The sequence below is a fragment of the Antedon mediterranea genome, chromosome 7, assembly GCF_964355755.1.
Source record: "Antedon mediterranea chromosome 7, ecAntMedi1.1, whole genome shotgun sequence".
Classification (NCBI taxonomy): Eukaryota; Metazoa; Echinodermata; class Crinoidea; order Comatulida; family Antedonidae; genus Antedon; species Antedon mediterranea.
The window spans coordinates 19,655,591-19,669,298 of NC_092676.1; the positions used below are offsets into that span (position 1 = coordinate 19,655,591).

Consider the following 13,708-nt stretch of genomic DNA (forward strand, 5'->3'; position numbering starts at 1 on the left):
GTACTGTTTGTCGAAGTGTTTAGGTGGAAAAATGTATAGTGGAAGTACTGTCTGTGGAAGTGTTTAGGTAGAAAAGTGTGTAGTGAAAGTGCTGTCTCTGGAAATGTTAAGTTGGGAGAGTTTGTTATGACAGTACTATGTTTGAAAGTGTTTAGACAGAAGTTTAGATGGAAATCTGTGTACAGTATTTGAAGTGTAGCACATTACAGTTTTGAAGGGAAATTTTTATTTCTTTATTACCAATAAAGCGTGGTTCCCACTAGCGACGCAACACAAGAACGTAACGCAACGCAAGTGAATTAACCAATTACAAGCGATGGCTTATTTGCTTATGATTGCTAACTGTCTATAACTTCGCTTGTCATTGGTTAAAACGCTTGCGTTGCGTTTACGTCCTTGCGTTACGTTCTAGTGGGAACCAAGCTTAACCAGTATGAGATAGAAATATCATGTCAATGGCATCTGAAATTCTACAAATCTACAAAGATGTTGTTGAGCTGACTCTACCTTTGCAAAATCAACAAATTTGTATCAAGCTAGGTACTGTAAAAAAATTACTAGGGTTGCTTGGCCATCATTTTTCTTAGTCTCTTAGTCATTTCATCCCATGAGCTTAAGATTGCTAACCTTTTGTTAAAGGTAATATTCTCAAAGGGGACGTTTTTACACAAATGTACATTATATGAGTAAACGGTCAATGTGACTTTGCATCATTTGTCAGCCACTGCAACATGAATAATGTTTTTAGTTTTTTGTTAAGTTATCCAAAAATAGAAACAAAGTTCAAATAGCACACAAGTGGAACATATTTCAAACCGTTTTACATAGAGGGAACTATAACTGTGACCATGACTAATGAGAATTTCTTAATAAATCTGATAATTAATTTCACCTAAGAGGTTATGTTTTGATCCCTGGTTTTTGTGTGTGTGTTTCTAAAATTGTTTTTTGAAAGGTTTGGTTTTCCACACAAAACAATTCATTGGTTTTTGGTTATTATCTAGGATCTTATAAACATGAATACAAAAACTATACTATAATACCAATATCAAGAATTCAATTCAATTCAAAAGACAATTTATTTTCGTCCAACAGACAATAGATAAAAAAACAGTAATGACAGATTGGGTATATTGATAAAAAAGAATGACACTATGTTGATACCACTGTATTGATAAACAGTAGTGAGTATATATTAATAGGTATGACTTTTTGTTTCTTATAGGATCTTCAGTCGGAGGCCGACAGAATCTGCCAGACCAACATAATAGTGTGTACCCCTGGAAGGCTACTACAGCATATGGATGAAACCCCAAATTTTGATTGTTCAAATTTAAAAGTCCTTGGTAAGACCAATTACTGCATTGTTGAAGTAGTTATTTTCCAAAACAATTATTCATTTGAACAGCAGAATTCCACTGATATATGGTAACGTTGACAGGGAATGGATTCTACTAATCAAACCATCAGTTTTATGATTGTCATGTGACTAACATTGACCAATCAAATGCCAACATGTTATATAATCTATAATATTTAAGAGATTCTAGGAAAAATATAATGCGCACATACTCAGCCAATCAAAATGTAGAGTATATTGTTTATGAGGTATATTTTCATAAAATTTTAGTCATAATTCAACATTAACAATAAATTACCCACATGCATTTATTACAGATAAAACACTTGTTTTATACAAGTGTACCAGAACATTTTGCAGAAAGTTGTGCATTCATTCATGGAATGAATATATTAATTTGTATGTTTACTTTAAAAATCAGCAAATTATTTTAAAGGTTTTTTGGTAACTTTTAGAGCATATACATTATAAGAATATGTTTTTAATTAAATAATCAATTAAAAGTAGTATTGTAGTCTCAATATAATATAATCAAAATACTGTACAAATTCATATAGATTTACTTTGTTTACAACATAAAATTCGTAATGAATGAAATTAGTTTCCCTCATTTGTGCCCTTGTATTCGATGCTTGATAACAATGAAATTTGTCTTAATTACTACTTTCTTTATCGCTACAGATATTTATAATTATAAAGCTTTTGTCATTTCAGTTCTCGATGAGGCTGATCGAATTCTTGACCTTGGATTTGAGAAAACCATGAATGCAATTATAGAGAACATACCTAACGAACGACAGACAATGTTGTTCTCAGCCACACAAACTAAGTACGAGTTGCCTAATTGCACGAAAATAATTTGTTTCTTAATTCAGGATCAAAATAATATACATAGCTACGCTCGCGCTAAGGTCAAATTTTCGTTCGCCAAAGTGGCGAAAGGTTTTGAAAAACATTAGCCAAATTGAAAATCCTTTAGCCAAATTTAAAAAACCATAAAAATTCGCAAAAATGTTTATTAAATAAATAATGCATGTATTTGTTTGTTATTTTACTTCTTTTACATTTATATTATTATTAGGTATCCCAATGAAGCTGATTTTCGTTACCGCGATTTTAACACGTTCGTGAAATTTCAAAAAGTGACGTGTCTTTGAAGTTAAAAATATACTATTTCTTATGTACCCATGAGAATAAAAATTATATGCCTGGAAAGATCTTGTTTAAGGGATTATTTTTATATATTTTTAATCTATGTTTATTAAATATTTTAATAGAAAACGCGAGTTAAAAATGAGGTACAAAAGCCGGCGAGCCGAAATCTGCGCGCTAAAAATAACTTTGGAAAACACCTACCCATTTTCGCACCCGATCGCACGAGGTCCTTAATAGGTGGTGGAGTAATTTTTGTTGCATGTTATCAGGCTTTAAATACTCTTTATTTTGATATGGAAATCGGTTATTATTATTATGTACATCCGCCTCATATGTCAATTTTAACGATAAAAATTCAATTTTTGAGTCTTTCTCATTATCAAAATCTGGCTAATTTAGTATTGAATTAAAGCTAATTTATATTTCTGTTTGATAAACCACATCGTTTTATTTGACTTTGCGTGGACCTGGTGCGAAGAAACCAACAAGACCAACCACTGAAAAAAATAATCCCTACCATAAATATCAGTGTTTACCATTTTCCTTACGGGGGATTCAGTTCTCCGCTTATTACTAAATTACCGTCGCCCAGGCAATGTGCATGGTATGCATGTATTAGCGCGTTAATTAATGATTGGATAACCCCCGCAGTGGACTGTTCCATTTTCTGAACTAGTCTTCGCCGCACACGAGGCATGTCGAAAAATGTCGCCTCTCATCATAGAATATTTGCTTCGAAACGTCAACTTTACCGATTTATTAAATTATTTAATAAGTGGAATATTTATCAATCTATTATATAAAACAAGTACGTTAGGAAGAAATGTACCGCAGAAATTTAAGAAGCTTTGAATTTGCTATGCAGCGGCCGTAACCCATTCTATGGGCCGAAACGCGCTTTGGCCAGGGTTGCCGTTGTAGTATACGTTGTTTCTTAGCTATTCAATTTAAAGCGCAACTTTCGGTTAGAATAATCAAAATGGAAATAAAATTAAACATGTTAACATTATACTATTGAGGTAAATACTTTGTTAAATTTAAAATTCCCCTTTTTAAATAACAGAACAGCCTCGTTTACGGAAGTATTCGTCCACATGTTTCTGTTTACATTTTCTTCTTGAAGTTCATTTTCTACGTCGAAGAATAGGGACTTCCCCTTTATTCGCTCATCATCACGTCGACGACGACCGGCCACGAACCAATCACATTAACTGTGTGTCATTAAAACGTCATCGAGGCACGCTCTGCGCATGTTTAAACAGAACTAAAAAAATGAACACGGCGATCGTGACGTCGTCACATAAAATGCTGTGGTGGTAAAAAGTGTACCCGAGTCAGAAAGTACTGAAGTGTGGCGAATTCTCGCTCCCATAGAAGTCACGCCGACCAGGCTAGGCCTAGGCTTTGAAATGTATTTTCGCCAATTTGGCGAACGAGGCAATAATTATTTTCGCCAAATGGAGACTCCAGTCGCCATTGGCGAATTGGCGAGCGGTTAGCGCGAGCGTAGCATAGCATATCAAATGATTTTATGAATTAAGGATTTTAAATAATACATTCTTGCATTTCATGTTTAAAAATGGAGAAAAGAGAAATATCTGTAATGTGTTTGCATAGAACATAGTTAAAGCTGATTTGAATCAAATCCCAGTTACAACTGAATAGTGCCTGTGTTATCCGTTGACTCTCTAAACCTTTTAACTAATATCTCATACTTAAATAATAATCTGTTACATTAATTTTTTTATATTTGTAGATCTGTACGTGATCTTGCCAGGCTTAGCTTGACAGACCCAAAGTTTATTTCAGTGCATCATCACCATGAATTCAGCACTCCAGTACAGTTAGAACAGGTATGCCATTCAAATTTTATGACAAAATCAAGAACATGTGGTAATCTGTCTTTCCTTTCTTATTTTCTTTGCTTCAGACTGTTGGTGCCAAACATCATATCTCCTCCTCTGTATACAGGCTTTCGCACAGTTTGAGAGACTTGAGATTGTCCATTCACTTTGATTCAGACTGTTTGTGCCCAACATCGTAAACCTTCTCCTCTGTATACAGCCTTTCGCACACAGTTTGTGAGACTTGAGATGGCACATTTCCTTTGTTTCAGACTGTTTGTGCCCAAAATCGAAAACCTTCTCCTCTGTGTACAGGCTTCTGCACATAGTTTGTTAGAATTGAGATGACTCATTTTCTTTGCTTCAGACTTTTGTTACCCAATATCATAAACCTTCTCCTCTGTGTACAGGCTTCTGCACACAGCTTGAGAAACTTAAGATGGCCCATTCTCTTTGTTTCAGACTGGTGGTGCCCAATATCATATCACCACCTCTGTGTACAGACTTCTGCACACAGCTTGTGATACTTGAGATGTTTGTTTCAGAGTGTTGGTGCCCAACATCATAAACCTTCTCCTCTGTATAGGCTTCTGCACATAGTTTGTGCGACTTGAGATGGCTCATTCTCTTTGCTTCATTCAAACTTTTGTTGCCCAACGTCATAAACCTTCTCTGAGCACAGGTTTTTAATTTGAATTTGACATGAAATTGTCCTTTCTCCTTCTGGTTGTTAATTCCCAACATCACGAATCCCCCTGTTTAGGAATCTGTATACAGCTATCTGCCAATTATTTCATTGCTTCTTGTTTTCCTCAATCCTATCTCTACTTGTCCTTCACAAAGGATAAAACCATTTTTATGTTCCTTCTCAATATGAGGAAGGACATGTACAGGATGCTAATGACGTTAATAAGGACAAATGATAATTGTTGCAATGCTGATTATGTTGTAGGGTTTCAGTAATTAGTCCTCTCGGATGTTGTTCCCATTGGGATGCGACACAATAATATCAAAACACAGAGTGCATAAATACGGCCTTGCTCATTACTAGTGAAGTTGCTGTCTTAAAATGGGAATTGTGGCTTTCTTTATGCAAGACGCAACGCTGCAAATTGTGTTTACAGTAACCTTTTTGGTGCAGAAGGTGTTGCGTTGCCATGAAGTAGGCTATCTAGTGGGAACCATGTTTAAGGGATTGGCTGTGTTAAAATCATATTTCTTTTATGTCATTGTAAGGTGTTCCTCTTTATGTAGGTGTAACATTTATTTAAGGGTTCTCTTTTATGAATTCTTCTGAGAGTTGAAGGGAGCTGGGTGTGTTTTTCTATAATAATATTTAGTAAACTATTTGAGTTCCAACAGTGTCACATTATATCTGTTTATTGTTTCATTTGACTGATCATGTGAAAGAATGTATACATTTATTCATTCATTACATACAATTTCATAATTAAACATCTATTTATAGATATTCAGGGTCACATTTAGTAGTGTGAAGAAGCACCTTTTCACATGATGATTGAGAGAACGGCATAGTGCTCAGTAAAATTGCAAAGTTGAAAAAACAAAATCATTGGAATACTTTACTTCCACTTCGTAGCAGTAAAAATGATTACATAATTGTTAGTAAGGTTATATAACTAGAGAATCTAAATGATGATTTATTCATGGTGAGATTCTTCATTAATTCTATGCTATCTCCATATTCCAATATACTATTCTACCATTGAATATATATTCATCAATTACAATCTGTTCAATATCGAGCGTAAACTAAGTTGTTCGTGGGTGCCATGTAGCCTTTTTGTCTCTCAAACCAAGGCTAGAAATAAAGACGCAATATTAACATTGATGTTTAAATAGAAGTCTTAATATACTCGGAGTTGAACGTCCTACTACTTGAGTAACATTACTCTGAACTTAGCCTTTAATAGTTCATGGACACCGCAGTGATCAATAATAACTTTGCTTCTATCCAATAATAAACCATGTGCAACAATTACTTTATACGACCTTGATTGTAAGACATTTAATAAATGACTGATAACATTGTTAAATACTCGCTTGAGCAATATGTTCATTTTTTTTGCATTTCATTCTCGTGTAGATTCCACTATGGAGAAAGATTGAAAATTTTGAATAAAACTATTCAGATTTTGTTTTCATAAATTATGCTATTAAACTAAAGTGTTGTTTTGAGTGTAGGAAATTTTTACCATATTTGGTTCGAATTTTTTAACATCATCAGTCAAATTAACAAGCACTTTTTATAGAAGTACCTCTGGAACACCCATATTATGGGGATACTATGTTTTAACACTGTAGCTAAACTCTATTCAGGGGACACCCCTATTAAGGGAAAACTTTCCTTGGAAACAGACTAGAGGGAAATATGTTTTAATACTACGTCTTAACTCTATTCAGGGGACACACCTATTAAGGGAAAACTTTCCTTGGAAACGGACGAGAGGCAAAATATGTTTTAATACTACGGCTAAACTCTATTCAGAGGACAACTCTATTCAGAGGACACCTCTATTAAGAGAAAACTTTCCTGGAAAACAGACGAGAATCAAAATATGTTTTAATACTACCGCTAAACTCTATTCAGGGGACAACCTATTAAGGGAAAACTTTCCTGGAAAACAGACGAGAATCAGAATATGTTTTAATACTACGGCTAAACTCTATTCAGGGGACACCCCTATTAAGGAAAAACTTTCCTTGGAAACGGACGAGAGGCAAAATATGTTTTGATACTACGGCTAAACTCTATTCAGGGGACACCCCTATTAAGAGAAAACTTTCCTGAAAAACAGACGAGAATCAAAATATGTTTTAATACTACGGCTAAACTCTATTCAGAGGACACACCTATTAAGGGAAAACTCTCCTGGGAAACAGACGAAAATCAAAATATGTTTTAATACTACGGCTAAACTCTATTCAGAGGACACCCCTATTAAGGGAAAAATTTCCTGGGAAACAGACGAGAATCAAAATATGTTTTAATACTACGGCTAAACTCTATTCAGAGGACACACCTATTAAGGGAAAACTTTCCTGGGAAACAGACGAGAATCAAAATATGTTTTAATACTACGGCTAAACTCTATTCAGAGGACACCCCTATTATTAGGGAAAACTTTCCTTGGAAACGGACGAGAATCAAAATATGTTTTAATACTACGGCTAAACTCTATTCAGAGGACACCCCTATTAGGGAAAACTTTCCTTGGAAACGGACGAGAATCAAAATATGTTTTAATACTACGGCTAAACTCTATTCAGGGGACATCCTATTTAGGGAAAACTTTCCTGGAAAACAGACGAGAATCAAAATATGTTTTAATACTACGGCTAAACTCTATTCAGGGGACACACCTATTAAGGGAAAACTTTCCTGGAAAACAGACGAGAATCAAAATATGTTTTGGGTCGTCCCCTTGATAGGGGTTCTACTATATGTACGCATCCTGGTATTTATTCTCGTACAAGATACGTATTATAATAGAGTATGCAGAGTTGTATTCACCACTTATTATCCATTGGTATGTTTGAATTTGTAAGCAGAGCAAAAAAATTCAAAAAGTTAGGTTTCCAAAATTTGCATATGAAAGTAGTTGTTTATTCAAACAATGTTTACATTTTCATCACTAACTAAAAACAGAGAATGAGTGAGATTACATCATTGCTTTTAAATTGATCACGATCTTGTAAACATGTTCGTCAATGAACGAATCCATAGTAAGTTGAGGATGAGTTCAACAACAGATGCGGATTAGGAGACAATCATGCGTGTACAAAGCGCTTAATTAGTCGTCTTCCGGTAATCGTAAGAGTACAAAAACATCAAGATTAATACTTACTTCCTGACAACAAATTAATCCTTTTTTTAAAAAAGCATTTAAAACCGAAAAAAATATATATTTATCATCTTGAAATTTTGAATGTTAACTTATTGCTTAAATTTAAATTTCATAAAAGAATGTAAAAAAATAAAAAAATATTCCTACACCTGTGCTTTTCCTCAGCCTTATATTATTATAATTGAGAAATACAAGGCTCAGAATTCGATAATGTAATAATAAAATAATTAAATGAATAAATAATAACGTAAATTAATGACCTAGTCGACTGAGTAATATACGTATAATGGAGCCAATTGTAATACTTGATGTCAATATGATGACACTTCATATTCTAATTTTATCAGGGAAACAATTTCTACTTATTTTTTTTACCAGAGTTTTTTTTTCCAATGAAATTTGTTGATTATTGAAATGTAATCTGTATAACCTTCGATCATAATCTAATAATCCAAAAAGTATAAGGCCTATTTAGTTGTACGCGATGTCAACATATATTAAAGATTATAGAGTGTTCTCAAAATGTGTGAAACGTGTATTTGTATCTACAATTGCTACTCTATCATTGCCAAATTCTGTGATAAAGTGTCACATGTGAGACCAGCAACATTTACAAAACTTGTTTTTTCTTAGCAAGATAATGTTAAAACATTAAAGCTGATAAAATACATTTAAAATACAAATAAAGTACAGACAGTACTAATAAAAATTACATTTAAAGTACTTTGAAAAAATATATATAAAAAAATATTATAAATTGATTGACTATATATGACACTGATGAAGGGCTAGTGTTGCCCGAAAACTCTGCTAATTTTTCTGGCTGTTTTACTTTATCATTTGATCTAGCTTTTTGCTTATTTTATTTTGTAGTATCTCCATTGAGATCCAGTCACTGATACCCATAGCATTGTCATTTTGCCTTTAAATTTATAAAATACTATATATATTTAAATTAATTGTAAAAACATTTTGCGCCCAGCACCATTAAAGCTTGGGGTGTCTTATATTAAGCTTGGTTCCCACTAGAACGTAACGCAAGGACGTAAACGCAACGCAAGCGTTTTAACCAATGACAAGCAAAGTTATAGACAGTTAGCAATCACAGGCGAATAAGCCATCGCTTGTGATTGGTCAATTCACTTGCGTTGCGTTACGTCCTTGTGTTGCGTCGTTAGTGGAAACCACGCTTACAAATCCTTACATGTGAATAATTTCTATGACCGGTTATTGACATGATATTATAATTTTTAATGATACAAAAGTATGTTTATTGAATCTCAAAGACCAATACAATGAACAGCCTGCGTTTAAAAGCCTATTTATATATTTGAAATAAAAATGAATGCAATTTCCTACCTACAGCCATAGGCTGATATAAATAGCGTTATAAGAAATTAACAAAGGAAAATGATCTTTGCAGTTGCTACTAGTGAATAGATTAGTATTTCAAAATATATATGTAGTTGGTTGAATAATTGGTATATTATGTTTTCTGAGAAACATCTTTCAATGAATGAATGAAAATATTTTCTCCATTTTGTATTAAATGCCTACTGTTAGTAAACTAAATATTATTTAAATTCAAATAAATAGCTGTTTCCATTTGAATCGAAAAAGTCCAAGACTCGTGCAAACATTTTTCACTCAGATTTTAGCAGTAGGAGCAGATACAGTTGGGTTTTCCCATCATGCAATATTCTGGCCAACTGTATTGCATCAATTTCAACTTGAGTTGTTGAGATGTTATGTTGTATGTCACATGATTCAAAATCAACCAATCAAATGACAGGAAGGTGTATTTGAATTTTTCACTTCTATTAAACTGTTCCTGAACTTGGTAAACTTTGTATTGGAAAATCATGCATTTTAAAGATTTTTATGTAAACTTTTAGACATTATATTTTAAACATGTGGTTATGTGGTAAATGCTGTCTGGATATCTTAGTGAAATAATCCCTGTCAAAATTTGTTACATTTTTTATAAGCTCAATCGGATATTCAGTTTCATGACCTTAAAAAATGTTCCTCTATCCTCCTTGTGACTAGGACAATGAACGACATGACTTTGCTGGAAAATGAATTCAATTTCCTGCAATTTAAGCAAAATTATAAATGTGGTTTATCATAATATCTCTATGGATTTATCAACAGTGAATAAATTATGTTTTGTCTTTCGTTTAATGGTAGTTAGTTTAATTTAGAGGAAATACAAACTATATTGTATACTGATGTGATTAGATTAAAGATGGCTATTAAAGATAAGTGAAAATTACAGTAAGTATACGTTTATTCATGATAAGTTACAATAAAGCTGATATCAATATGCTAAAGCTATACAGTACAAAATAATAAAATATTCCATTTTAATGTCCACAATATTAAAATATAATAGTTAATTATATATCAACCGTAATAGTAATAGTAAATAAATAACGATTATTTTATTTACCTGACGTTTCGCCAACTATCAGTTGGCTTTCTCAAAGTGTAGTGACACGTAACTATATTAGTTATTCACATTGACTGAAAATTAAAGGGGACAAAATATCTATATACAGTACCTGAAAAAAAAAAACCTGTAATTTGAATTATAAATAAATAATAAAGGAATTTATAAACAGACAAAGTTTATACTACTTCTAATCTTTCAAGGCCACACATATGGTCACTTTTTTCGGTTGTTTTAACAGATAGAGAGTAGAGGGCAGTATTGTATATTTCTTGTCAGTTGCTTTAATGTTTTTTAAGGATAATTGTTAATTTTTGCTTAAAATAATAAGGTTTAAATACCACATTTTTGTTTCAATACAATGCTTATTTGACACTTATTGCCGCTTATTCTGCGTTAGGCTTGTTTTAATGCCGTTCAGTTTGATGTTTCTCGTGCATGTAGTTTGGTTTTGAATTTAGGCTATAGCATATACAAAGGTGTTTACATTGAGAAACCGATTTTTCTATAGAAACAAAAACATAAGAAATTAACTTAAATAAGAAAATGGCGCTTAGTGAAAGATACTAGGGAGCTATCGATTTACGACAACCAATGACCTTCCTAGATCAGATCAATCGATATGTCGTCGGTCGTCGCCTGGACTTCATTCGTTCGTTGTCCCATGACCTAGGTGGTTGTAGAGGCGTAGCAGACGAGATACAGTAGTACTCATCATAACACGACACTCACTCACGCCTGGACCTACAAACCCATCAAACCTGTGTCAAGGTTAGGAGCTAAGCCTAGGACCAATGTACCAATATCTTTGCAAGCCCACAATGAATAAACATGACGTAGTTTGGTCATCGGTTTTTGCAAATTGAAAGCTCCATATTAGCAAGCTTTTGTTTTCGAACATTAGAAAGAAGGATACGGTAATTTATACAAAGATTCCTTTATGTAGGCGTTTAAGCGCTGTATACAGTACATCGTTACGTTCATTAACGGGACTGTTTTGGTCGATTGGACGTGTGTCCTTGGTCGATCATCTTTAGTGAAAGCTTGTTATTGGCATTTGGCAAAAGTGGCACAGCAATTTACAGTTCTGCAAAAACATGTGCATTCATTGACTGTGATGTCAAGCTACAGGTTCAAACATAAGCCCTATGTAAAAACACATCAGCAATGGCTGAAAACATAGTATAAACAGATTATCAGAGATTTGGCATTGTATGAAAAATGCTTGTTTTTCTCATCCTGAAGGAAATGATGTAGATAATATGGTTTAATGCATGCCAATTTTTTTTCCCTTATGACTTAAATGATTTGTTGAATATCCATTTACAAATACCTTTTTTTTTTACTTTGCACATCGCATAATTATCTGATTGGCAACAATATAGTATAATATCTTTTCCTTATGCGATTGTTATGTTAGAGTTTTCTATATAGGCTACTACAACCACTTGAACTTGCCAACTATTTTTCCAGATCTTAATGTATTTTAATGAGGAGAATTTGTTTAGTTTAGTAAAGTAAGTTTAGAAACGTTTGATTGCTTTACAGATATTATGCATACTCTATGGAGATTTTTCTGCTTATTTCTTTTACTTATTGAGATTGTAATTTATAAAACAGCTTCTGCCACATATATTCCTTGCCACACAACTGAGTCTTTTTGAAGTTTGTAAGTAATATCCTCGCAGATGCTGTAAGAAATCTGTTGAGAATGATACTACCACCACCAGCTGCTACCACCTATATCCTTCACTGCTCATCTGCATCTCTTTACACTTTGTCAGTAACCTTTCACAGATGATGTTAGAAATCTGTTGAGAATGATACCACCAGCATCACACTACCATGAGGTCCATGGGTGATTGTTTTTTGTATAGTTGTGTATATAGAGAGTTTTTTTATATGTTTGTATATATGATTACGAAATAAAGAATAACATGAATGAATGTTGAGTGGATAGTCCAGACTTTCTTGACTTGAATGCAATCAATATTTTATCTTTTTTATCTTTTCAGAGCTATATTGTTTGTGAGTTGGATCAGAAGTTTGATCTCTTGTACTCTTTTATCAGAAGCAACACTAAATCTAAGATTCTTGTTTTCATGGCCAGCTGTAAACAGGTACAGTATGCTTCTTTTGACAAAATGTGTTTTGAAACCAATTTCCTTAAGTGTATAAATGTGAATGTAAATGTGGTGGAATAACCTGTGTTTTGCAGCCTATAACTGAGCTGAATTGCGCACATGACCCTTCGTGTCAACTCATGATGCCACCAAACGGCGCTCATTCGTGTATTTGTCAAGGCAAAAAAACCTTTACTTATCGTTCATCTAAAAGCTGGAATGAACTTCCAAATGAATTAAAAATTAACTTTAAAGATTTTTCAATAACTTCATTCCAAAATGCAATTAGTACTCAATATTTTTAACTGAATTTTTTGTTTTCTAAAATTGATTACTATTTTTAATGTATATTTCAATTACTCTTTGTCTTTATTTTATTATGTTATATTTTCAATTACTGTACCACCTTTGAAATCTGTGCACTAGTACTGAAAGTGCCTACAGAATAAAGAAAGAATAAATAAATAAATAAATATCTTGTAAATAATTATTTTCTGCTCAATTTTATAATTGTTTTTGATATATAAAATGTATTCTATTACTGTAGCTGTATGTTAGGTAAAACCTGATTAAATAGTTTTCATTTTCTTGTCAGTAGAAATGAGTGTCTAATAATTACTTAAATTGTGCGACCGTGCCAAATGGAAGCTTAGTTGATCGGTTTGGGTTTTTTTTAACATTGTTAAATCTTCAAATTGCTAAATCAACATGGAACTGAATCTATCTCACCTCATGGGTATACATGGTTTGCCACAAGAGTGTTGTATTTAGGGTTATGTCTTCGTTTTGATGACACAGACAAGTTCAGTCCATCTTCACATTTTTTTCTTCACGTAACTGACATTATGTATAATACCATCAGTGCCATTTGTTATATGAGATTTGAAAAAAAACACAATTTAAAG

The 13,708-nt window shown here is 33.0% G+C and overlaps 1 protein-coding gene across 1 annotated transcript in view; it reads left to right on the top strand.

The window, feature by feature from the left end:
- Nucleotides 1-13,708, top strand: part of LOC140054326 (probable ATP-dependent RNA helicase DDX10) — a 45,073-nt gene that overhangs the window by 16,523 nt on the left and 14,842 nt on the right. Inside the window, exons 4-7 of the mRNA XM_072099270.1 lie at nt 1,226-1,346; nt 2,075-2,189; nt 4,272-4,368; nt 12,696-12,800. Coding sequence (XP_071955371.1) covers nt 1,226-1,346; nt 2,075-2,189; nt 4,272-4,368; nt 12,696-12,800 — 438 coding nt within the window. The remainder of the gene's footprint in view (nt 1-1,225; nt 1,347-2,074; nt 2,190-4,271; nt 4,369-12,695; nt 12,801-13,708) is intronic.